The 26,951-nt window shown below is 37.0% G+C and overlaps 1 protein-coding gene across 2 annotated transcripts in view; it reads right to left on the minus strand.

The window, feature by feature from the left end:
- The window catches only part of LOC129566198 (uncharacterized), a 35,496-nt gene that overhangs the window by 8,050 nt on the left and 495 nt on the right, over positions 1 to 26,951 (minus strand). For both annotated transcript variants that reach the window (XM_055441916.1, XM_055441925.1), the window contains exons 2-6: positions 8,492 to 8,802; positions 5,338 to 5,866; positions 3,689 to 3,803; positions 3,097 to 3,319; positions 153 to 330 (exon numbers count right to left, since the gene is read on the minus strand). In XM_055441916.1, coding sequence (XP_055297891.1) covers positions 153 to 330; positions 3,097 to 3,319; positions 3,689 to 3,803; positions 5,338 to 5,866; positions 8,492 to 8,690 — 1,244 coding nt within the window. In that variant the 5' untranslated portion in view covers positions 8,691 to 8,802. The remainder of the gene's footprint in view (positions 1 to 152; positions 331 to 3,096; positions 3,320 to 3,688; positions 3,804 to 5,337; positions 5,867 to 8,491; positions 8,803 to 26,951) is intronic.

Genomic DNA, 26,951 nt, shown 5'->3' on the forward strand with positions numbered 1-26,951 from the left:
TACGGAAAAATTGTGCGGATGTGATTCCAGTATTTTTTCTTCGTTCATCGTCCAGCTGTTGACCAACATCGAAATGTTACATCGTCAATCGTACGTGCGCATCGCTGTAAATAAAGCGGATTTCGGATGGAATATTTTATGGATCAACTTACCTAATGCCACCGCGTGTCATATCATAGTTCAGCATCTGGTTTCCGTGTAGCCAAGACACAGTGGATGACAGCATCGACACATGTCGGACAGTGCACACCAATTCAATGGTCGAATCGACTTCATAATATTTGTCCACCAGCGGTTGCTCGAATTCGTCAACGATCAACACTTCCGGAGCTAGGAAAATAAAAGTAAAAAAAAAGGAGAGAGAGAGAAATGAATTAAAAATGCTAGAACGAATGTAGACAAAGCAAATATTTGCTCGAAAATTGACTTTGTTCGTCTGTTTTTACATGGAATTTCGTGAACTCATTGTGAATTGTTGTCAGCAAACGTCATACTTTTTTCGGTTGTTGTTGATTTATTTCCATCCACAGTAAATGCCTGTGAATTTCGTTTGATTTGAAAAACTTTTGCCAACAAGTTGTGTTGGTTTATTTTGTGCCATGCATCGCTTCAACCAACATAATTATGTTTGTGTTTGGCATAGATGCTTTATATTTGCAATTGGGTTTTTTTTCTTTCATTTTCATTAACTTTTCGTATTTTTACTGAACGAAAACTTTCTTCTGCTTAGAAGCGCATCCTAATTGTTCCCATTTAGTCGAAGTTTAATTTATTCGCTCAAAGTTTACTCACGTATTTCAATTCATTCAATGGCTAGCATCAGATGTATACTACTTTAAATCGTTTCAGAGAGAGAGAGAGAGAGAGAGAGATAGAGAGAGATTCAGTGGCATGGGTAGAGAAAGAAATACGAACATTTTCTTTTCTACATTTACTGACTAAGGGATAAAATGAAATGGAAGTCTTCTTGGACTGCATTCTATGTGCATTTAATGAGACCACAAACAAGGTCAAACAACGGTGATAGAACGCTAGCAAACAACAACAAGCTCAGTGCGATATATTTCCTTCGGTTCACAAGAGATAATCGCAATCAAATCTACTTAAACTAAAAGGTTTTTCCGTTGAATGCTCAGCAATTCCACGAATTCAACCTCTTCGACCCAATCTAAATCACAGTAATCTACGGTTGGGACAAATCCAGCAATGAGCTTATTAATTGATTTCCACGAATTACACAAACATTTCAGTCGATTCCCAGGAGGAGTTGATGCCAACAAGTATAAAATATATTACTTTAAACTTTAGACTGCTTGTGAACAATACCAAAATATCAATAAATGAGATTGAGATTAGTGTATGTTTCACTGACTTTGTTATGAAAGAGAAGAGTAAGTTTCTTTCGACTTAAAAATGGTTAAAGACGAGTATGTTCATTTTTGGCGTCACGGATTTTTGCGGTTTTCGTGGAACTGATAAGAGATAAAAACTTTGTCTCTTCGGAAAAGTTGTAGTACTTGAAGTCTCCTATAACTAAGCTGAACAAAGTTATCTTTTATCTCTTATCAGTTTCACGAAAAGCGCGAAAAATGATAAGAAAAAAAAACTTCTGTATAAATTTTGCTTTTTTTTGTACGCGATTTGCGCGAAACTGATAGGCCGTGAAAACCGCGGAGGTTAGACGGTACGCCAACATACTCTACTTTAACGCCTACAGAATCATCAGAAAAGATACTCGCCTTTTCAAAAATATAAATCGAAGATAAAACATACTCCACTCTCAATCTCACCCATAGATATATTACACAATAAAATAAATATTATGGTCGGACGTTTCAACAAAAACAACAATATCTTTTCCAAGTAATTCCAAAGTTTGACTACAAACACACGCAAACAGAATTCTACAGTCCAGTGGGCGTTGAGTGGGCCAACAATAATAATCCATAACTCAACGTTGTTGTGTTTCGAGTGGAAACGAAAAGTTTTCGAGTAAAATTTCAATAAACAATTGTTGGGAAATATAAAATAAATGATATTTTCAGTTTCCTCATTCACCGGAAATGACCTGAAAATTTGTTTATTATGGATGAGCTATGAAATAACGAGTAAAAGTCAAATCCACTATTAGACTCTTTAATTCATAGTGTGCGTTCAATTTTGGATACATTTTCAAATCCAATATTCAGATTCCGAATTTTTGAACTGTTCGATTTTAAGCCAATATTTCGATGGCATATAATATGTATTTGCATTTTAATTAACCCAAATTCGGAGTGCACACTGCACGTCGAACTGTAATGCGTTTTTGCATTGTTTTTGAGTCGACATCCGTGAATGGAAGTGCGGCTCGTGTGGAAGAAACGAAATGTATTGATAAAATTTGCAATACGAAACAATTAATATTTGTTGCAGCAGTTCGCCATTTTTCTCGATTTGCTTCGTGACTGTCGAGCGGCACACAATGGAGCAATTCGAAATTGTAAAAATTCCGCTCGATAAATCAGTGCTTAAGTAGTTTTTTAGTTGAGAAGCATTAAATCCCCATTGGGTCTAGACTGAAATACTCTGATCTGTGTTTCATTAAAATAAATAGGTTTCACTCATTTCGAAATGAACAATCAACGGATACGTTGGGCCGCAAACACGGAACACTGCATTTTAAATGGAAGTGCTTGCATTAAACCAAGCTTGCGAAGAGTAAATACTAAACGTGATGCCAACTGAAGCCATTATCTGAGTAGCAGATCGTCGGATGTGTGGCGCATTTATGGTTGTGGTCGATTGTCAAAAGAGTTCGTAATGACGATGGATGGGCGTATGAATAAACTTATCGGCTCTAAGTGTGCTTGCATTTTTATTCGCTGAACATTCCATTTGACAAATGCATAACAACGGTGTTTTCTTTGAACCATATTTTCGGTATGTGTGTTGCTTCAATTCACTTGATGTGCGATTTTGTCCATGTGTACAACAGCGAACGAGAAAGAAAAGCATTAGGTATCAAACGCATTAGCTTTGCAAAAGCAAATGCCAACAATTGTGTGAGGTTCGTATCAAAGGGAACGAAAAAACACCGGATTTGCCGAGGCTTACCTTTGACATGGAGCCGTGTACGGATCGCCCTTGGTGGATGTGTTGATATTTGGCACTCATAAAGCCCTCCATCGGTTTTGTTGATGTCGGCTATTCGCAGACGCCAGTTGTTTGGGTACTCGAATTCGACGCTAAATCGTTTATCAAACGTGTATGTTTGAACACCAATCGTTAGCAGTTGAATATCGTAATCGTTATTCTGTTCACGTTTCAACCATGTTACCTACATACATACGCGCACACAGACAGGATAAATTGAAAAAAAACACGCCGCTTAAAATCTATTTTATTGGCGTCGTTTTGTTTTATGATTTATTCTATCCAACTATAAACCGTTTGAACATAATAGAGAAAACGAGATGCGGGAGGGAGCGGATTTGAAGCGCCAATAAATATTCAAAATGCCACATTTATGAAGCTTTTTGAAGATTTATTGCCAAACAGTTTTGGGAGACCATTAGGTTGATTCAAATCTAATTATGTGCAGAACTCGAAAATCCAACAACAAATCCGGCTCCACCGAATCGGCATCGAGTCGATGCTCGGTGTTAATAAGCGATTAATTCATTAAATGCTTGATGATATTATTTACGGTTTTATCTTGTAGTAGACGAATCCGGCAATTTAGATAAGCGATGTTTCCGACCTGTGCAGAAACATTCCCGACTTTTTCAGCAACATGCACGTCATCGAAATGTGGACCGTATCTGCAAAAAACAAATGAATTATTCAAAAGAAAAACGAACAAATTTAGAAATTTCAGTCTCGTCGCATGAGGGACTGTCGAAATGTGAACATCTGGCTGAATCCGGCTGGAGTGGTGAAAATCATTTCATGAGTTTGCCGATCTAACGAGCATCATCTGCAATCCACCAAATTTGAATATTTAATTAGATGCTCTCTACACATACACACAACAACCCATTCAACTCTTTCACTGTCTCATTCGGCGGTGCATTTTTCTTCTTCGTCGTGCCTCGTATTCTTTCAATCCTTTAATTAAACGAATACTCACTGGCGACGTACCCGAGTGAAAACTGGCGCATTCGACCAAATATCGATATCAAATACACCGTGCTTTACGCTCTGCAGAATTTTAATTAAAATTGAAAGACTAAAGACCAATGCCTGCGATTTGATATCTCTCTCTCTCTCTCTCTCTCTCTCTCTCTCTCTCTCTCTCTCTCTCTCTCTCTTTCACCGCCAGAGTATAGAGAGAGACAAGCTGATGAAAACATATATAACGCCGCACGGTACGGCGCCGCAGCTGCGATTCGCTTGCTCGAAATTTTGTCGAGCATTTAAAATGCACGTCGTTATTAGACATGCGATGGCCAAAATTGGCGCTATTTATTTGAATGTGCTGATATTCGAATGCAGAAAGAATTCATACACGTTTCACCGTGTTTGCACACGCAAAAAGAATTTAGACACCGAAAGAGAATATGATATGAGAGATGCGCAGATGAGCACGTGACATTCGATATGTTTTGCATGTCGTTTCCATTCGATGTAATTACATTTTGCACTTTGTTTACTACTGGTTTTGCGTACCAGACCATTTTCATTCTATTTTCTCTAATTGTTGATGCAGCGCTGTTAGTATCGTTCCCATTGCATGCGTCCATAATGCAAAGTAATCCATTTCGTTCCATTTTTTGTCGGAGCATTTTTCCTCAAACGTCAATGAAACGGTTGGAAACGGTCTGCGTCCAGCAAATTAATTTGTATTAATATTCCCATTTAACTTGCGCTACGAGTGAATGTCGAGAATTCCAAGCGAAAAATATTTATTTAGAACTCGGATATGTGCCCAGTAGGTGAGAATTTGTCCAGGAATTTTTGTCATGCAAACGAAGTGCGCACAACAAGTTATACATTGTCATAGGCAAAACGTTCCAGACACACATATTTTACCAAGTCCACTCAACATTTTCATGACGATTAGAAACTAACGAACCACTGGAAATTCGAATAGTTTACGTAATTCGTGCATATGCAATGTGCTAAATATCACTGCAACAGCGATATATTCCGAAATATAAATGCCGTCGCGTTCATTGTTCCGAACGAGAAGAGTTGTGCGTCGCATATTTATGTTCAAGCGTATTGCATATATGGTTGAATTCATCAACCTATTCCTCTTCTAAGCTCTCGCTACGAGCATGGAATTATTCGGTGCACACACACACATGCTCGAAATGTCCGTGTATTATCATTGACGGCACAACATATACGTACCTTGGGTCATAATGGCGATGCTTGTTCGTTAGATGCGAGTCAAAAATGTAATTCAACATCGTGGGCGCATCTGTTTTATGGAATTTTTGCGGAGCTGTATTATTGTTTGCCGATGCAAATGGTGATGACGATTTAATTGAGGTACGTGAGCTCAGTTGATTCCGTGAGACGACCGTTGCTTTCGTATTGTTTCTACTTCGTTGCAATGGGTTTGGTGTTTGAAGATTTGCTGCTCCAGTGGCCAGCGCGATTACAGCATCACTTGGCATCGCAGAGACAACTGTCGACACGGGAATTACGGTTGCCAATGCTTCGTTAACGAAATCAACAGCCGTACCATCATCATTTCCCATCAATTCGGTGTTGGTATCGTGCTGTTTTGACAATGGCGTCGCTACGAATGTTGATGGTGCTGCACTTTCAACGCCGGTTAAATTCACACTCATCTGATGCTGATAAGTTGTAATGGATTTGTGCGAGTCTAGTTCCGTTCCATTCTGATTGTATGCATCCATGGCAGATGTGGTGGCTAGTTTTGTGTAGGCGAAATGGAGATGGAAGAGAAAAAAAAAAATTTGTTGGATAAAAGACAAATATCACTCTTGCATGAGAAAGACGGGTGGGTAGATTGATTGACCGGAGAAAATTAGACATTTGAATTCGAGAGGAAAAATATTTCGTTTCTGAGGACCTTTTCTGCGGAAACGCGGTCATGGTCACCATTGGAATGTCTCTCGAAATTCTCGAATGTTTAAAACCAATTTGTAAGGAAAGGTTCAAACAGAAGAAATCTTCGAAGATACTAGATGTCCTAAGTATGCAATAAAAGCATCTACGGAGTCATTTATATCAGTTTTACTCCGCAGATTTATTATGCCTTGTTACGGTTTCATTTTTTACAGACGACGATAGTTGTTAAGTCAAAGGCAAAGTATACTCTGGTTTTTACCTGAAAAGCTCAGCTCTCGACGGAAACGAGTGTATGTTATTAAAACCACTCATAATTTCAGGTTTACGAGTCAGGTGGTTTCTTCTCGAGATAATTATAAGAAACTGAACTTGGTTCACTATTCGCACAGAGCTTCATATAAATTATGGTACTCTGTTGTTTTTATCATGAAAATGTTCTTCTAGTCGTTCTACTCATTGTTTTCATTTATTTCCTTGTCTAATATGCAATAAAATGAAACTAAGATCCACATAGTAATTTGTTTCGTCTTTTTTCGCCAAAGATGAATGGAAGAAAAAATATCGCAGATTTTTCAACCGCATGCAAGTACGCAGTTTCGCAGAAATACCATTATGCAGAGAAATCTTAAATTCTAAAAATATTGCTCCACTGTAAACCAGTAAAAAAATATAATTTTCCACGAGTTACTTTAAAGCCCTATATTAAGAGATTTGACGCTCATAAAAAATGCATCGATGCAAAAAAAGTAAATGATTCAAATTGGCACATTGCAAAAGTTCAATCTTCCATTAAGAGACGTTGGATCTTTGAAATGACGATGATGAATAATTTAAAAATAATGAAAATTTCTTTACATTTTCCGTTTGAGGGAACCAGGACTATTCGAATTGCGATTGCTTGCTAGATTTTCAAGCCTTTGGCAAGTTGTTTGGAAGCAGCACATCAAAGCGAAACTTTCCATTTTTTGTTACACGGACTAATCGCTGCAAAAAATGGGTTTCCATTGGAACATAACAATAAGATTACACACCAGAGCCATTTTGTACACATCTTCGAAATCAATTCATATTATGATGCTTTAACTGGCACACAACAGTATCCACAAAAAAGACTATGAAGCTTATGTGTGCCGTTCCATTCGGAAACATTCAGTGAATACGTATTATTCTCAATGAACATCCATTTAGAAGGAGGAAAAAATTCAAAGAGAAGAAAAACCACCACACAGTTCAAATAAAAATGGTGTAAACAGATGTAGAGAGAGCAAGAGAGAGGGGCAGCAAAGCGAAAGTTTGTATAAAGTTGCACATTCGCACGCGAAACAGCATTAAGAAGTGATGGTACTTTTTTTGAAGAAAAAGGTCACGATAACATTCTTCTACGGAAGAACGTTGTAAAAACTGGGTCTCAAGAAATTGTGGAAAAACTTTGGTATTTGATCAAAATTCACATACGTGAACATGCATAAACATTTATTCATATTTATTTTGTAATCGTTTTTGCTGCTTTTGCTGTACAGACTTGGCCGTCGCTGCTGCGTCAATGCATTTTCACTGGAAAAGCGTCTGAATGCTCGTCGGTCGTACTGATTTCGCTTTTTCCTCGACTGGTTTTCGATGGACCGCTTTTTTATTGCTTTACTTTTGGTAAGCGTGTAAATTCGTCAATGATTTATGTCTGCATTTATGAATTTATGTTTACTGCTTCGATGGTTTTTTTTTCTCTTCTTCCTTCGTTGGTGCACAATTGTGAATACATGGTGCACGCGCCGCCATCGGCTCAGCACATTCTGTAAATATGCAAATACTAAATTCACTGAATCACGTTTCGATTTGAATTCTATGAATTGGTTCTGTGGCCAATATTAAAAAAACGCAAGGCTAAAAATGACGACGCGAAAACGTGAGTGCTTCCACTTTTTGGTGTTTAAAAAACCATCAAATTCGCAGAAAAAAATTCATTGTTTTTAAATTAGTTCAAGTGTTTTGTTTTCATCGTTATTATTCGTCTCTGAGTAGACCAATTTCGGATGTTTTCATTTAATTTCATGCTTCGTCCGTAAGGTATTCCAATATTAACATCGTTCAAATGCACAACGGGCCATGAACAATTCAGTCAACCGTATGAGCTTAACCATGATGGCAAATTAGTTTTCGTTGTGATTGTGTATTGGGAAATAATGGATCTATGATATGGATTTTGAAGCTAAGACGCACTAAACCAACCGCAGACAACGATTATTTCCGACTGAACATAAGCCGCCATCGATTATCCATTTATCAATTAAGCGTTTTCAATTAATATTTGAAAATGACTTTAAACTTGGGTTCTTCATCATCAAACATTGACGCGCTTCGATTGACGAAGGGATATAAAACAAGGGCCCAATTTTTAGATGACATTTTTTGGAAATAAAACAATATTTGGGATTAATTCGTTTTTTTTTTCAAGTTGTTTACTCACCAATTTCGCTAGTCTTTACGTCACTCGTTTTGATATTCATGAGAGCGTTGGCATCGAAACGATGCACTGATGTTGGTAATGTGCTGTTGTTTTGCACATCTTGTGCCGATATCCGTAGTATCGCAATGAAAAGATTGATTACGATCGACAGCATGAAATAAACGAGACAGCCGGCGGGTGGTTCTCGATAGCCAATCATTTCGTCACCGTCTGCACATATATTTCGCAGTAAGTTCAATGAGTTTTAAATATGCGAGGCGTGAATACTTAACACTTGTCAGTTGGAAAATTGTTACTTTTTGGTTGAATACCTGGAATTGTAAATTTTATTGATGAATGAGAAATGAAAGTAAATTCGTAGTTCATTTATCAGCTAAAATTAAATTCATGGCATTTGATCTGATTGTATATGGAACCATATGAAGTGAAAAGTGTTGCTTTGGATAAAATGCAACACTAGTCATTAATATGAATTTTGTAAATGGAAAACTAACTTGGACGGATTTTGTATTGAAATTAATGAGATTCTGCCATAGAAACCGGCTTAACAACGTGTTTGTTTTATATTACTCCATCCGAGCTAATTTTTCGGAATATACATGCTTGAATTTGGTAGTTGGACCAAAGAGATTGTTTCATTTTTGACCGCTAGAAACTTGATGATATTTCGTTGCGGAAAATCAACAATTTTATCGAAAAGACCGTGACCGTACACACCAGTGCCGAGTTAGCCATATGGCAAATGAGGCAGTTGCTCCGGGCACCACGTTCTTGGGGGCACCACAAGCGTGGGAATTTTTTTTTTAATAATCTGAAAAAGAAAACACGCAGCCAAAAATGGGCCCAAAAATGTTTTTGGTGCCCCGAAAATGGTATTTCCAAAAACAAATTTTGCTCGCTACCGCTCGCATTCGATATGTACGTTCATTTTACCAATAATTAATCGTATATATACCGGGAAAAAATTGCAAGCGGCACCAAAATCATTTTTGCCTCGGGCACCAAATTTGGTTAACTCGGCACTGGTACACACACATTGAGCAAATTGTCCAAGTGCAAATGAAGCCGTTTGTAAACATTTAATTTGCACGAAAAACTAATTTCATAATGTAATACTCGTTAAAATTATTCAAACTAATATTTATCTTGTGTCATAATCGTTACTGGAAAATGGCAGACGCCATCATAACTGACGATATCACATGGGTTTATCCACCAGCTTATGAATACATATTAACCGAGTGGGCGAAATTAAAGCGATTATAATTTGTTCTGTTATCATTTTTATCCAAACTTTCCGGCATAAGCTTTTCATTGCTACCTCAAAATAAGGTAGACTGTTCAAGGCATGCAAACCATTTGGAATATTCGATGTGTGGACTGGGAACAAAGCCATTGAGGTGCGGCGTCATTCAGGACGTTCATGGTTTCCGGTAAGTTGACAAGAGTTAACTTGATATCTTCATTATCATAAGCGTCTGACATTCCACAAAAAGCACCCAAACGTCGTTCCAACAATACAATAACCATTTTACCAATGTAATGTTAAAATCGATTTCAGTGCTTGCATTAAGTGTCATTAATCCACAAGTGTATGATGCAAAAGTCAATAGAGTACGACACAGACATGGATCGAAATGAAAGTCACAGTCAACAAATGCAAGAAAACCAAATGAGATTTGCATAACGATTGTCGGCACAAAACACACTCCGGAGTCGAAGCGTTCACTGATTTATTTGCATGAACGCATAAACTTTGCACAAAGCAGTGTTCCATTCAAAAACAAAATACGACAAAAGATGAAAGCACAATCTTGCTGCAAACATTGTATGGCGGAATGGGGTGGTTATAGTCTAACATATAGACGATTATGTAGTGGAATTTTGATGGTTTTACAGCATCGACACTTAGATACGGAACATTCAAAATATGTGGAATGTGTGTGTAAGAGAGAGGCACATACAGAGGAGGGCGAGAGAAAGCATTCCGCATAGTGCGGCTGGCAACAAAAAACCACCAAGAGTTCAAATTAAGTGGTTTACCATTTAAGCGATGACATTAAGATTACATTGGATACAAAGACAAACATTTGCTTCCGAAAGTATCAACGATATGAGTGGGGTGATGTACGGAGTTCATTAACAAAGCTTCGTGACGAATAAAATTTATGCTTCAATGCCGCTCAATTTTAACTGTAACATTTCACGCGTCCGACCCACCATGTATACATAATTCTCAGCTTTAAGCACATTGTGATGTTGAAAGCGCTCCTTTTTTCCAAGATTTACGCAAGGATTTCGTGCATTAATTTTATTGGTTAGCTCACAGGCTGGCATTTCATCAAAACAGCTCTGCAAAACATTGTTTCACGATCCGGATATAATTTTTTTAGCAGTAATCGCTTTATCGGAAAAAAGTGACGAAAACACAAATCCCATTAAATAAAACAAAAGCAACAAAAACGGAAGACATTTTGAATACACACACACACATTGAACGATACGAAGAAATTGGCATTTTTCGTTGGCTGATTCTATTTCCCTCGAAAAATAAATTGGATGAATATAATGGGATCTGTTTCGTTGATTATGTCCAGGGAGCCGGTTGTTCAATATTTTGCCGTTTTTTTAGCCGAACAAAAGGTAATCCCAAAAGAATATTTCAAGGAGTCGCTCTAATTGTATTGACTTGTCTCAAACAAGTCCACATTTTTTTTCCATTATAACTAGAGTTTCACTCAAGTGAAATTAACTTTGAGCTAAACGGTTTCCATCAGCTCATATCGCATGAACTGATAAAACGACATGCTCTCAATCATCCAACATTTTCGAAATAAAATGCTCGCAGTGAACGCCGAATTGTTTTCGATTAAGTTTTCTAAATGAAAGTCTTCATTAATTTCGTATCAAATTTCGTTCCGGATTCCTGGAATGTCAATGATATAATGGAAAATATCCACGAAATTCAAACCGATTTAATATACCAACAAATACAGCAATGCTGTATTACAGCATATATGCTGTTTTTCATCATATATGTGTGTTGTGACAAACAGCAACGAACTTTGAATTTATTCTCTAAACACATGGCGCGTTCAGTTTTTTCCTCTTCTTCTTCTTCTTCTTCAGCTAAACTTCGAAATATTGTTTTGCTTCTTTAAAATCGGATCGTATTTATGTATACTTCGCATGTTAAACGGAATTGATGAAGAACGCTCATGTTATGCGACGCCTGGGACGTCAAGCTCAAAAGAAAGAAGCCGAGCTAGAGCGAAAAAGCGTTTATGAAGAAAAAGTGACAAGGCCATCATTCTAAACACAACAATAAAAAAAACAAGAGCTAACGAAAGAAATAACAAACACGCTATCACTCCAGAATATTAATGTCTTTGGATAATATGGATATGAATACATTCAGATACATGAACATTGAACACACGTATTGTTGCGCCCCACGTATACGAAGGCTCTCCGAATTTTCAGATGAAATATTATGCGAAGCTTTATTATTCACATTTGTACCAACGCCCCATGGTAGTTGCCGTTGATTTTGTTTATTGCACAACACATACAAACAACAGAGCTTAAGGAATATGGCGAATTCAATAATCCACTTCAAAGAAAGTTCCGTTTTTCACTACTTTCGACTTGTGCCATGAGAATAAAAGGAAAAAAGTTAAAAGCAATTGGATTGATATTGATTCCGAAATGATGATTCGTTCCAAGCATTGAAAATATCCAGCTTCATATGGTAAAATTGGACTTTGGCCATGTCTCAGCACTTATGAAAACTTTAGTTTGAAACTGCTGCAGATGTCAAGAATAGTTCTATTTTCTAGTTGTGAATTTCACATTACATTTTTCAAGACTCGATAACTTTGAATATATTCAATGGTAAATGGTATACAATGCAGAAATATGCAAAAACTTTTTTGTAAGCGCAATTAAAACTACAGTCTCAGAAATGATAATGGAAGCATCTTACGTAGTTGTCTGCTAGCAAAGTCCGATTTCAATTACATCCCAAGACTTCATGCATCAACAAAGTTGATGAAAGATTGAAATTAATATATTTACTGCTCGATGTCTATTGACATCGTATGAGTTGGTTGGAATGCTTCATTCCGTACTCAATATTCTCTTATGATAATTGCTCCGAAACTACAAGAGTTTTTCGCTTGCATACATAGCTGGAACTGTGAAATTCCATTGCATGAAATAATGTCAGGGTAAATACACACAGAAAAGAATCCCCGGAAATTTTAGGTGTTCGCCGTAAAATTTGACATTTATATATAAATTTCTATGTACATTTTACCGGCAACACTTGAATTTTCCGGGCGATGACATAATTTCAAATATTCCAACAGAAATTAGCGCCATCTGTCATTTCAAGCGGTAAAATATATATAGTATTTGATAAAATGTTCGAAAATATGTCATCGCCCGGAAAATTGAAGTGTTGCCGGTAAAATGTATATAGAAATTTATATATAAATGTCAAATTTTACGGCGAACACCCAAAATTTCCGGGGATTCTTTTCTGTGTGTACGTAGAATTTCACCAAAATTAATTAAAGCCTACACGCAGGCTTATGCAATGAGTTAATCAAGTGGTACATCCAAATGTACATACGCAACTGTTTGCAGAAAGTAATCGGTTTAGTGAATAAACATTAACACAGTTCAGTAATGGTATATATGATTAGACGGTCGATTCAATTTCTTTGCTATTTAACTTCGCACATTCACTCGGCATGTTTCATGTAATTGAGCAAAACGCGGTTGTTGCTCAGCCTTTGATTAAATTCAATATGCGTTTATTAGTGAAATAAAGCCCGTTGACGTTGGACCGTATTGTTCGCTTGATGTGGGATAACAAGTTGGTTTTTAGTTGGAGTGCTTTGCACTTCATTTCATTTTAATTTGGAAAAGAGGTAGAAATTGACGGCGTAAACGACGCTTAAATTCAAATGAAATGCTGAAATGGAAATCGAAGTGCGAATTGCATCATGAGTTGCGTTCAGTTCAGCCAGTTGTTATCGACACTGCTGCAATTCGATGAAGTGCACTTTAATTTATTTTATGTGTTTGCATTTTTTGTTTGTTTTGCTTTCGTTCTACTGCAATCGAGTTTTATTACATCGAAGTGAAGCAGTTGCAACAAAAATGCTCGAGTAAAAGTAAAGCATTTGTGTTGCATCCCCTCAACTACTAATAAAAGTGCAAGTGTAAGCATTTCCGTGCGTTCGAATGTATTTTAGTGATAAGTTTTTGTGCATGTAAGAGTGTGTGTTTGTGTGTGAAAAATCTTTGTCTCCATAATAAATGAGCTGTGAAACAGAGATTTAAGCTTCAATTGTTTGGATTAAATAATGAAAATTGAAATCAGAAATATTATGAAACCAATCGAAGGAAATGCATTAAACATAGCATTCGATCAAAAATCAATTTGTCGATTGAATGGCAGCACACACACACATGCCTAGCTTCTGCACGGAGCAGCTAAGCCATGAGGCAAATTGGATAAGAAACATCAAACTATTCAATGATTTATAAGTGCGTTCGACATTTCGGAGAATGTTTCAACGAAGATAAATGGGCAAAGTTACTTCAAGATTCATATTATCACTGCCAGTCACGCCCATAAATCAGACGAACATCGAATGCGAATTGTATGTGTTGCATGCTGCACACACCGTCGTACCATCGATATGACGATAAAGGCAGGCAAACTTTAAGGTATTGTCATAGTGATTCAAATGTTGATTGTATCATTGTTTTGTCGCCTCTGGTGTGATCCAAATATCTTACCACTGGAATTGTTTCGAGCGGCGACGGCACCACAAACTATATAATACGGACGCATGCTAACCAACATAACAATGATAATAAACAACGCAATGCACACAAAACTCTCAAGCTCATATGCAATTCAAATGAGCTTTTCCAATCACTCTCTCTCTCTCTCTCTCTCTCTCTCTCTCTCTCTCTCTCTCTCTCGCTCGCATAATTCCATTTCAATGGTGAATAAATTGACTTTTCGGGCAGTTGCTGATTAAATACGAAAAGCTAAGCAATGAATAATTTGCCACAAATTTATCAACCACTGGATTTTAAGGCGGTGAAAAGTGTCGAGTCGACGCACAATGAAATGCTAAAATGCTTCATCGACATGCTCGCAACCGAAATCGAGCTGAAAAAAAGGTCAAGTCAAATATTTGAAGAGTATATTCTGAAAAGGAGTATATTCGCAGCCGTTTTTTCCTGCGTTTCCTCATTTTAATTTCAATGGCATTTTTTCTCTGTCAGTGGATGTGCTCGTTGCGAACTCAAATGACATTATCAAATCTGGTGCCACTCCGTTTCCTCATTTCAATTTTTTCCCTCACCAACTCTTCAGCTTCTAAATTATGTTCTTCGTTACACAATTCTTTCGTCTTGTTCCGCATTTTTCACATTTCGGAGGGGGATTTCATTTTCAACAAGCCACCAAAATAAATGAAGAAATATGAGCGAACAAAGTAATTCGAATCGCGAACAAAATATTCTGAGTGGGTTGCTCTCCTTTCATGCCTCGAGTCTATTGCATTGAATGGCGCTTATTCAGTACATGCTAAAGACATTTTTTATCGTTTCTTTGTGCAACGTGAGTGATGCCTGTTGGAGACTGAGAGTCTTCAACACAACCGGAATAAATGTGTTGTAGAAATTGCGCTGAAAATTGAATGACTTGCCTTTTTTTGTTGTTCAGCCATTAAGTAGTTTTGTTTTTTGCCGTTCATTCGTGAAATGAGCATAAATCTGGTGTTGAGTGAGTTATCATGTCCACGGTTTTATTGAATGGGTGCAACATAGAGAACTGCCGTTTTCTCGGAATACCATAACCATCCCTCAACGTCTGAGAGCGTTAAAATGTACATTACACTGTATTAAATGCCCTGCGATCTACGGTCAAATCAACAATATCCCACACAATTTTGTGGTACATGCATTGCGGTTACAATAAAATACGAGCTAAAACCCTGTTTCAAATGTGTATGGACTTAGCAAATATTCTGTACACATTGTTTAGCAAAGAGGCAGAGATTATAGTTCAAATAATTATTGAATGCGGATGAAAAAATATTCACGAGCCAAAACTATCCAAAAAGATGCAGCGATTGTATTTCAGGATTTCTAATCTCATTCAGAAAACTTTTGACAACGGTAACAAAGTATGTCGAGTACTTTCTAAAGCAGTTCCGCTAAATCCTTTTCTACAAAAATTTCCCAAGGAACTTTTCACACTTTGCATAAATTAGAGTTCCGGTCCACATTTTGTTCAGTCGAAACTGACATTTATCAAAACGGTTTGCATATTAACCTCTATGCGAGATGAATAATTAAGCACTTAAAAAAAACCCTGCGCTAATCTCTTTACTTTTACGGTCGTTATTGTAATGACTAATTTTATCCGGCACTTCAAATGGATCGTGAAAACGAGAGGATTTGCACTTGAACCCACGATTAAATTGAAATGATGGCTGTTTATCTTTTCTGGTGTTTTTCGCCAAAACCAAAGCAAAAAAGCACAATAAATCAGTTTGAAAACGTTGGGCACAACTTATCATTGACATCAACAACTTGTTCGATTGCTATGCCGACGGCATCGTTTGCGCATAAGAATTTGGAGGGAGAATAAGAGCAAGAGATAGGGAAACATCTTTTGATGAATGATTCGTTGATCAATTGCTTGTTACAATAAATGTCAAAATTGAAAATATTGAAAGTTTTTACGGTCAATGACGTCCTTTTTATGTACGATTTTTTTCATATTCTTTTCATACTCATTTTCGTTTTGGTTTTGTTTTTCCTGTCTGTGTTTAGGTATAAACCTCGATCTGTGTCCACTTTTTGTCTCGCCGTACCATTTGTGCTTTGTGTTGCGATTTCTATGAATAACATTCGTGCAACATGAAAACTTGTGTATGCTCTGCGCCGGTGCCTGTGTCGGTTGCTTTTTTCCATTGCCATTAGCAAATTCCTTCCGGATGAACGAATGAACAAGTGACAAAAACATTTTTTTCTCTACCCTCCCATATAGGAAATTATTTGGATTCTCACTGTAAATATTTCGGATATTTGCTTAAATTGCTTTCCCTCCGGGCTCCGGTTGTGCGAAATTATATTTTTCAACAATTGCAAGAGATACCATTCAAACCTTTTGTGTATGGCTTTCATTTTGTTTGTCATGATTGTGACAAGAAAATAAATCATAAATGTTTTCTGTGGATGTTTCAAAGGCGGTTGGCTCCGACTCATGCGTCCAGGCGTATAAAAATCTTCCAGAGAATTCCAAAACGCCCTTGAAATAATCCCTTTAGAGTGTTTATGTCTACCGAATTTTCTATTGCGCAGTTGATTTTTATCTTGGTATAATTTCATCGATCATACCGATTTTTGCGTGGTGAAAGACACCTTGAAGGTTAATTCCGTGCATTGAAATTTGCATTGAAATCGCCTTCATTGTCAATGAGACAGCCTAGGGATTGAATTGCTGTGGAATGGTTATAATGAAGGAAATACAAGCGTTATGAAGATTACATTAAAGTGCAGGTTGTTGACCATCCATTGTTCAAGTTCATGGTATTAAGTGTTGGTTTCAAAAGCCATGCTCCGGAAAATTTCTACGTTGGAAGGCCCGCATAAAAAGAATCTTCTCATGATCAAATTTGCACCGCATTGTGCGCTTACCAAACTACGGTTGACACTTTTCGGATGTATACAGTACTTCTCTTTGGACAAACATCTTTGACACAAGACCTTTGCCATGCACAAACATTTTTCTAGTGTTCTTCGAGAACACCAACTGAACACTGTCAAGTGATGTACGTTTCGAAGTTTCATTGCAAGTTTTTCGCATGCAAAAAAGTTGTGCATTGCACCCAACTGAAGTGATCAACGGAAACTTGTTTTTCCGTCTCGATTACAGTGCAAAAATTCATAAGCTTTGAAAAGCGGTCGAGCAGTTGATGATGGCAGGTGAATGGAAAAATCAAAATTGAAAAAAAACAACACTAGTAGAAATCGCACCTTTTTAACTTACATCGAATGAAACCAATTGAAATCGTATAAAAGTGTTTTTTCTTTCTCTCTCTCTCTCTCTCTCTAAAGAAGAACGATAGAAAAGTTTGTCGTTTGTGCTTCGTTTATTTTGCATTTTGATCGCAATTTTCGTGTATAATAAAACGGTAAAAAAGTTTGAATGTGTATGTATCCCATGTGCGGTCGTTTCTTGAACTATGCGCGCAAAGGAAAGTTTTTTTCCCTTCACGTAAGCGTTTTGTGAATAATGCCAATGAACGAAGCTTTCTAGCAAAAAAAGATAAAAAGTACGACGACAAGAACCCGCGATCCGACATGTGTCAACTTGCTTTTGACTACACGGAAAACTTTGCATTGTAATTGTGAATTCGAGTGTTCAGTTGAAAAATGTATTTGAAATGCGAATTTAATGTGAAATAAATTGACGTTTGCATTCATTCGATTTGTCTATATCAATGTCGCGGAATCAAATCTCTGATTGTATTTCAACGAATCAATTCGCGTGCTCCAATTTGCACCATTCATCGATTTCAGTTTCATTTCGAACATACGATACACTGGTCAATAACACTAACACCATTTTATGGTTACCATGTTATCTTCAGAGTTTCAAATTCGAGAGCAGTCCGACAGGGTTACTCTTGCAAATTGGTTCGTTTACACGGTGGAATGATATGATTCGCATATTTGACACCACATGTTCAAGCGAAAGACAATGTTTAAGATTAATTTTCGACCGGGTTTACATTGTACGCAATAATCTACCTGGGTTGCTTCATGTTCGTTCCGATTCGTTGAAAGAGCAAAGTAAACACGTGAATGCTTACATTGTACACCTTGACGTCTATTTCCATCGGGCCAGCTCGTTGATCCAGCCAATGGATTAACGTATCGATTCCACTGCAGTGTAGCAACGCTTCGCAGAAGGATTTCAATTTGTGTTGCCTGTCAACGGAATGATTGAAATTTCCATTGTTCCAACCAAACAAATATCTACCTAGAAATGGATCAAGATATAAGCTGTCGCTGCCATGCGTTAATCATTCGGAATGTGAGAAGAGAAAATGTTCATTTGGCAAATCGAATCCTTTTCGCTCGGATATTACGTAACCACCCCGTGAGTAATCATTGCATTATGACAGTTGTTTTGAAGTGGCAATTAAAATTGGAGATTAAATATTCTTCCGTGTGATGGATTCAAACATTCCCATTTTCCCACCTTCATGGCAGCCATTTACGAACCGTCAATTGTATTGCACCAATTTTAATTTAACCTCCTCGATTTATCGTTCTATCAAACCACAAACTGCTCAAACTTAAACGAACCACAATTTAACCACTTACAAAATTCACATCACGTTACGTGATACGATTTTCGACACTTCGGAACATCTTAGAAAACCAACAGCAACTCATTGCAGATTCATTATCCAACCAGATTTCCGAGCATAGCATCATGATAAATTGGAATATGAAATGACAGGCCAGAGACACGGTCTGACACACACCAAACCAACCAAACCGATGAGAGCTTGCCAGTTCGGATTGAATAACTTTTGGCTTCCAATAAACATAAATGTTAGTGCATAATTCAAACGACGCCAGACGCTATGTCATTATGTCTGTTCGATTTATGTTTGATGAAAATGCACAAATATTTGCTAGATGCATGTAAATGCTCCACTCTCACTCGCTCTCTCACTCTAGTCACTCTGTGGTTGCACACAAACTTCGGAACATCGACAAAATGCTCTTGATCTGACAAACAAGCCAATTTCAAGAGATTTCACAACACATTCATTCTCTGATGTACTGAAGCTATTACTAGCTGAGTGTTTCACACTTCGCTGCAGTCGCAGCACGAAAAGACAGCATGATTGCAATTTTGAAAAATTGCCTTTGCCAACCACAGAAAAACTTCAGTAATTTCTGTCGCTGCTGTTGCTGCTGCCACCACCGTTACTCGACAGCATGGATTGAGAAATTGCAATCTGATCGACAATCAATTCGACTGTTCGTTATTGGTCTCTTTTTCGCGACACACAAGTTGGGCGCCGATTCAACGATAATAAAAAAATTACCATATTTTCGAATTATCGAAAATGTTTATTCAACTTGGCACGATGTAAATCATCAGCCAAATAATGGCACATTAAAAATAATGATTTATTTACATTGAAATTTGTATGAATGGCCAATTCCGATGCAACTGTTCGATTTCATTGCATGGCAAATGGCCGAAAACAGTAAACAAACCAGCGTTTAAAATAGTGCGCCGCACTACCAATCACGGTCGATAGCATCAACGGCTAGCCATTTATAGCTATGAATGCAGCAACCATCAATCAATATTTATTCGTTGAACATGATTACTGTAATTTTAAAAAAAACGCCAACAATTCAAATAACGTTTTACATTTACCGAAGCACCTCTGTCTGCATCAGATCAATACAACTTTTTCCTTCGTATTTTCGAAGCAAGTCGCACTCTTGCAGTGGAATTCCTCGTTTATTTTGGTGTATATTTTATCATAGAAATTGATGTTATTACTATATCGCCGTTCTTTCGACGCAAGTGTCAGACAAAAATTTCCACTATATCTCTCTGGCAGTGGCAAGCATGTTGCGTTCCAATTCGGCCGTAAATGTAATTTTATTATGAATTATTCAACATCAATGATTTACATGTTCTTTGGAATATCGACGGGCACACAACAGTATAGCCTCCAACGACGCCACTGCCTCTACACCACAGCCGAACCATATTTGAGCCGTTCAAACTCATTTTTGAAATGCGTTACTACTTGCTGATATGCAAATAGAATTTGACTCGATAAACCCCTCTTCATTTGCACAAAGAAACCATTGAATTCGAACGGAACATCATTGTGCAACCTGATTTTAATTTTCAATACAAGTTCGAAATTATTTCGCTGAATCGTCTGTTCTGCTCGTTGCAAGTGAAGTTTTGAGTCTTGCGGCTTCGATGCGTGGCAAACAAACAAACGAATGAACGATTCATTTCCCGCGAGCGCTACAGCATTTGAAGTCAAATAGTTTTTGACAGTTGAAAACAAGTTGAGCGAAAATTTAACACGCCATTTCTTGGTGAAGGGAGGCAACCGAACACGTAACGCAGAACAAGGAATAAAAATAGCAAAGGAAATATGTTGGCAGGGATTTGTTGGGAAACACTGTTGCTCTGATTTCACATTGGCAGCTAGTTTTTCAAAATGAAATCTCTTGAAGCAAGCGAGCAATGTCTTTTTTTTCTCGATGAACTTTCAAGAGTTTTCATTCGTGAACCATGCGAAAACGAGCAGCAACAACATCATAAATATTTCATTGGAATTTGGACCACATTCACTCAATAAGAAGATGTTTGTTGTGTTGTTATTCATTCAATCCACCAATGTATCAAATAATAATAAACTCAACATAGCAATATTTGGCAGACGCATTCGAATGATGTACAAACCAAGTACCGATTGATACCGATTTCTACTACATATATACATTCAGCATTGGCAATTCAATGTAATCTTGCATTTATTTTTGAAAAAATGTTGAAATGAAGAAAAGAAAAGAAAACGTTATTGTTGCATGGTGGGAATAAAAACACGAAATCCCATTAACATTCACCTTTATTGTTCGCGTGTTTTGTTGCTTATAATTGAATAAACTTATCAGATATTTGATGAAGTTGCAAAAATGCCATTTCAATTTGTTCCATGTTTTTCCATTGCATGGAAACAATTCCTATTTTCTTAAATGAATTCCGATTTTTTTTCCCATTTTGTTTGCCTATCTATGAGCAGTTCGATAGCGAAAAGAAGCCCCACCCAAACTGAAATCGTTGATTGATACTTTCAATGCAAAGGACGTTTAAAAATATAAATACTTGAACGAGGAGCAAAAAAATTCATCATAACTCCTATCAATGTAATCGCCTTTTGTTTACAAATTGAAAAAAGCGCTTACATTTTTTCCTTCTTCTTGGTTTGTTTTTATCTCGTATCAATTGAGCAGAATTGCGCAGAAATTTTTATCGTTTTTTTTTGCTTTCAACTTCTTTCAATCGGATCAATTCCAGTCGATTTTCCCGAAACGAGCGTGTTTGTCAAAGGAAAAAAATAACATAATTAGAGTGGGGAGAAGATACAATTATGTGAATCAATGAAGCTCAAGGTGACGCAAAAAAAGAAAGAAAAAAATTATTAACTAATCTGATGTTGCAAGCAACTTAACTGAAAACTGGAATGAAGACAAGTTAGAAAAGAATGCAGTCACGTTTGCGTGAGAAAAACGAAATTTTTAATTTTTACGACATTGAAATCCCATTTGAAGACTTCTAAAAATTTCTCGTGTTACTTTTACATGGGAAATGTTACTTCAACGGTAAAATACCAGAAATGCTTGCGCTAAAAAAAATGGGAAATATTTGCAGGTTACTGTGGCTGAACGTAGAGGTAAAACTCAATAGAATAGAGAAGCAAATGCAGTTTATCACTTTTTCCTCTGTTTCTTCTCTTGCCAACACATTTCAGTGTGTGTCACCATCGGTGATGGCGCTTTTTTACTTCTTTACATTTTTTTCCTTTTTTCGTGTTTTTTTCCTTTCACTTGTGTACATAATCAAAGATTCACCTCCGTCGCGCAAACTAAAAATGGAACGAATAAATTTTATGTGGATGAAAAAGAAGAAGAAGGCGAAAAACCAATTCATGTCTTTTCGAACTTCGATCGGAACAAATGCGCAAAGATTAAATTCGAGAGTTACTTTCATTGCGGTTAGACGATAAGAATGCACTCGTGATGAACTGATGAGTTTTTATGTGCGTACTTTTATGCTTCCGCAAGCGATCAATTTGGCGAGCCGTGAAATACAACATAAAATTTCGATTGTAATTTACTTGATTTTATCGGTGCGGTTTTTTTCGATGTCGTCAAACTGCATAATGCTCACAGCCGTTTACATTTTTTTCCGGTTCAGTTGGAATCGTAATCGAGAGTTTGTCACACGTAACATCATAAAAATTTCGAGGATTTGATTTTTTTCGAGAATGTATAAAAAAATGTTACAACCAATGACAATTATTGGGTTTAAAAACGTTGAAAATTTTTGAGTGATATCGCCAGTGGCGTATCCAGGGGGATGGGGGGCTTGGGGGTTCCTTTTTTTGTAAAAGTAGTTCGATATTCGCAGATCATTTACTTGTGCAGCTGAATATGAAAATACCGAACACATTCAATAAATTGCAATAATCTTGTAGAAAATTCGATGATATTCCTCTGTCGCCCACTCAAATGTGACGATTTCTAGGGGATGCTGACATTTTTTACGAAAACTTAATATATATCTATTTGTTCACACCGCCAAGTACTGGCCGAATATGTTTTGAGAACGCACAAAACCCCTGCATTAATGATCTCTTCAAGTCTTTGGCAGATATTGGCTCTCAAAGTGTTTTCCAACTCCGGAAAAGTAAATTTCGCCTTCCCCTTGAAAATTAGACCAATCGAAAAACCCCCCTGAAATTCATCTCTGGATACGCCGTTGGATATCGCCGTGTTTCAATGTTTAAAAATAGTCGTTTACATTCATTGAAATGTCGTTCAATATTCCAGGTTATGAGCATGGAGCCATAAATAACTTTTATACCAAATAAAATTGGTGCAACTGGCAATCAAAAGTCCGATTCAACTATTACCGCCCATGCCTGTTTACAGAAAATCACAGTTTAATTACAGTGTAAATATCTGGAGTAATTGGCTTAAATATCGACGAAAGGGCTATTTGTTTTCGTCTCTGTGCTTTTGTACAACGAAAATGTTTCACTTTTTCTTCAAGGGAACGAAAATTGGGCCTTCGGAATAATTATTCATTTTCTTGGTATTTTTGGTAATCTGAAAAATCCAAATTCTAAAACTGATTCGTCGATTTTGGAATATTAATTATTTTTAGATAAGCTAATTAAATATTCACGTGAAATCCCAACGAAAGTTTTGTCATGCACGAGATGCGAGATATCGAGAGAACTTGAAAGTTTTTGGTTCACTCGGAGACACATGTCACCAAAATGTCATAAATGTATGCAAAACAAAAGGCAAACTAGAAAAGTAGGATAAACGATAACATCTTTATTGGCAACGGTCGATAGAGTTCGGTGAGCGGTGAAATGATAATTTAATGCAAATGCGATTGGCAGACATGTCACCACATGTTAAATTTGCCCATCCAATTCTCGACTCTAATGAATGTCTATCTGGTGAGCGAGAAGCGACGGTGATTAGATTAAAATAACTGGGTCGAGAGGTGCGCGGTGCACTCACGAGCAAAATCATAATTGAACTGGATTGGATAATCGGTGCAATGACCATTCTTCTAATTGAACATACTCAAATCATATAATGTGGTAGTAATAGACGCGTGTAGACATGATTTGTTAATTACGACGACTTGCTTCAAACAAACCGGTTACATAATTCATTTGCAAAACTCTAACGAACATTCAAGTTATGAATCGTAATTAGGGCGCTTAATCATGAAATGAAAAAGAACAACATGAGCTTGATTAAACATCAAACGAAGATGTTTTTCTGTGACCTGGATGAAAAGAAAAACCAGTGAAACTTATTGGCGCTTTTTAAAGTTTAACGACGAAAAGAAATGTAAAATGCACACGTGGGCCAAAGTTTCGTTCCGATTCGTTGTAGATCATTTCCAAAAGTTTTCGCTTACGCTTCCGTCATTGAGGCGGCAAATAATCGAGGATTTGCCCCGTTTTTGTGAATTTTGAGGATTGAACGCAGCTGAAGCCGAACCGTCTTCTAAAGTTGCAGTTTTATAAGCGACTGACATAGATTCACGGGAATTTCCTCCAAAGTGCAATTACGTAAGAAAAAATACGAAACGAAGTTACTCCAACTATGCCAAATACAAAACGCGAGTTAAACAATGACGCATTAAATTGATAGCATAGAAGAAACGAAGAATTTCACAACTAATTGCACACAGTTAAAACTCGGTTCACTGCAGTTAAGGAAAATTAATTTTTTATGCAACTTTTATGCATTTCACTTTTGGGCTGAACTCCTACGAGCCCGTCAATTTGGAACTAAAAATACGACGAACAATCTTTCTTAATCGTTTCTTATGCTGGTGTAATTAAATGTTCACGTAGAAATGAATGCACGGCAAAATTACAACGAAATGAACTAGAATATGCACGAATTATAATAACGGAATGAACTAAATACTTTGACAGTGCAGACATGAACCATATTATTGTTCTTGATTAACTTCTCATATCATATTTTGCGTTTACTTGAAACGCATTTAATTCATAATGCTTTTGTTCTACATTTCAAAAGCAGATTTTTTTCTCATTCACATCAAAGAAAATTACTTCCGTGCTGTAGGAATGCCAGGCCGGTACTGCCAGCTCAAAGTTTCACGATGATGATATTGCTGGCCGCGTATTCTGAGAAACGTGACACAAAATTGATTTAAGTCGTTCAATTATAGAAGACGAAGTTGGTATTTTCATCGGAGCCAATTCAATATTCGGAATTTCATTGTAAGTTTTATGATTATGGGACCAGAAATCTTAGTGGCGAGCGTGATTCCAGCGAACAGCATAAATTGCCATGATAAATCCGGCTTTTCGTCTACGGAAATCGATGCCATTCGTTTAATAGTCGAGAATGGAAATAGGCCACACCAAAAGCCATTTCAATAAATTATCATTGAGCGCACGCAGAACAGATTTTTTTCTTTCTCACAATATAGTCTAGAAGCAGTTTTGCGGCCAAAATGTGTGTTCATGAAAATGTAATTTCAGCAAGGCGGTGTGTCGAGACAAGCAAAGGAAGAAAAACACACACACATACATTTATTGAAAGCACGTGAAACATTTCTCTCCCCATTGGCAATGGGTAATAAAATTAAGTTTCGATCACAACGGATATGACATTGGAAATGCGATCGATTCGCCACTGCTCCACGCATTGCTCGGCTGCCAGCACTCGATGAATGGGAATTGAATTGTGTTTTTGTGTCTGGATTCTATCTGTTCGTCGAATTCATGACATTGAATTTTATATGTCATGTGATCAACACATTGAATATCATTCGCATTGAATACTTTGAATAGTATTTCTTGGAATATTTGTATTTCATGAGATTTTTCTCTGCGTTAGAATAATATACTGTTTGGGGTATATTTCCGTTGTACACATCATCCTAAATGACATTGATTCGTTGCTCATTAACGCCTACATTACGCTAATTTTGTGCGATAATATTTTGAGGCTCAGCTTTCCGATTTGTTTACTCCGTCTGGATAATATCTATTTCAAAGCTGACCATCGAATCGCATTAAATGGAACGATCCCACGCAAATTCATGTTTGTGGTTCGGCCATGTGACAGATGACAAAACAACCATAGTTCCAGTGTGTAATCGAAGCAAAAAAAATTAGCTCATCCATTTCATTATTTCTAACCAACTGCTATTCATGTTCGATAATTTATGTTTTCGATTCGGCTGGACGCTTTTCAACGCCATACTTAAAACGAAAATATTATCGTACAGCGAACGGCATTCTGAACGGGACCACCCCATCCAATCACAAAGCCAAAACGGCGTAAAAAACCAACAATCGTTTACATTCTTGATTTAAGCGGAACAATGGGTTTAGCAATGCTGAAATTAATGAACTAAACTCAGTGAATCAATATGTTAATTGCGCTCCATCGCATTTTTCCGTTTGCGCTTCGCTAATTTATCGCGGCATTTGAAATGCAACCAATGATTTTCCACTGCATATTCATGGTTTTTTAAAAATTCATTTGTTGTGTGTCTCGTTCGATTCAGCATGTTGTGAACGAGTTGGCGCAATAGTCTAATATATTCATATAATTATGTGTTGAGAGCAGGCGATGCCAATTCCATGCTCCAAATTTATGATTGTGAATTTGTGTCTGAAATTTTCGGAATTCCGACTGAGAGTGTTTGATAATGTTTGGCTTTGGTTCATAGCGTTTTAATTGAACTTTTCGCAATTAGCTGGTTTGATTTCTGTACCTAATGAGAACAGTGGTTGTTTGCCATTTATTTACCATTTCAATGCATTCGCGCCAAATAAGACAAATGAATTCGATGTGAACTAATAAAGTCAGTTGGTTTACCACGTGTTTTGTTTAATGCGGCCGCAGTTTTCCGAACTAGAATGCGTATTAATTTGTGATGTAAAACAGTCGTTGATATTCAATCCAGTCTCGATAATATCGAATGCATTGTTTTTTAGTTCAATGCGCCATGAAATTAATCCCAAATGATTTGAATTTACGTCGACCATGCGCTTTTTCA

This window comes from Sitodiplosis mosellana, unplaced genomic scaffold (genome assembly GCF_009176505.1).
Source record: "Sitodiplosis mosellana isolate CC-2019 unplaced genomic scaffold, AAFC_SMos_1.0 Smas_scaffold_1, whole genome shotgun sequence".
NCBI classification, from domain to species: Eukaryota; Metazoa; Arthropoda; class Insecta; order Diptera; family Cecidomyiidae; genus Sitodiplosis; species Sitodiplosis mosellana.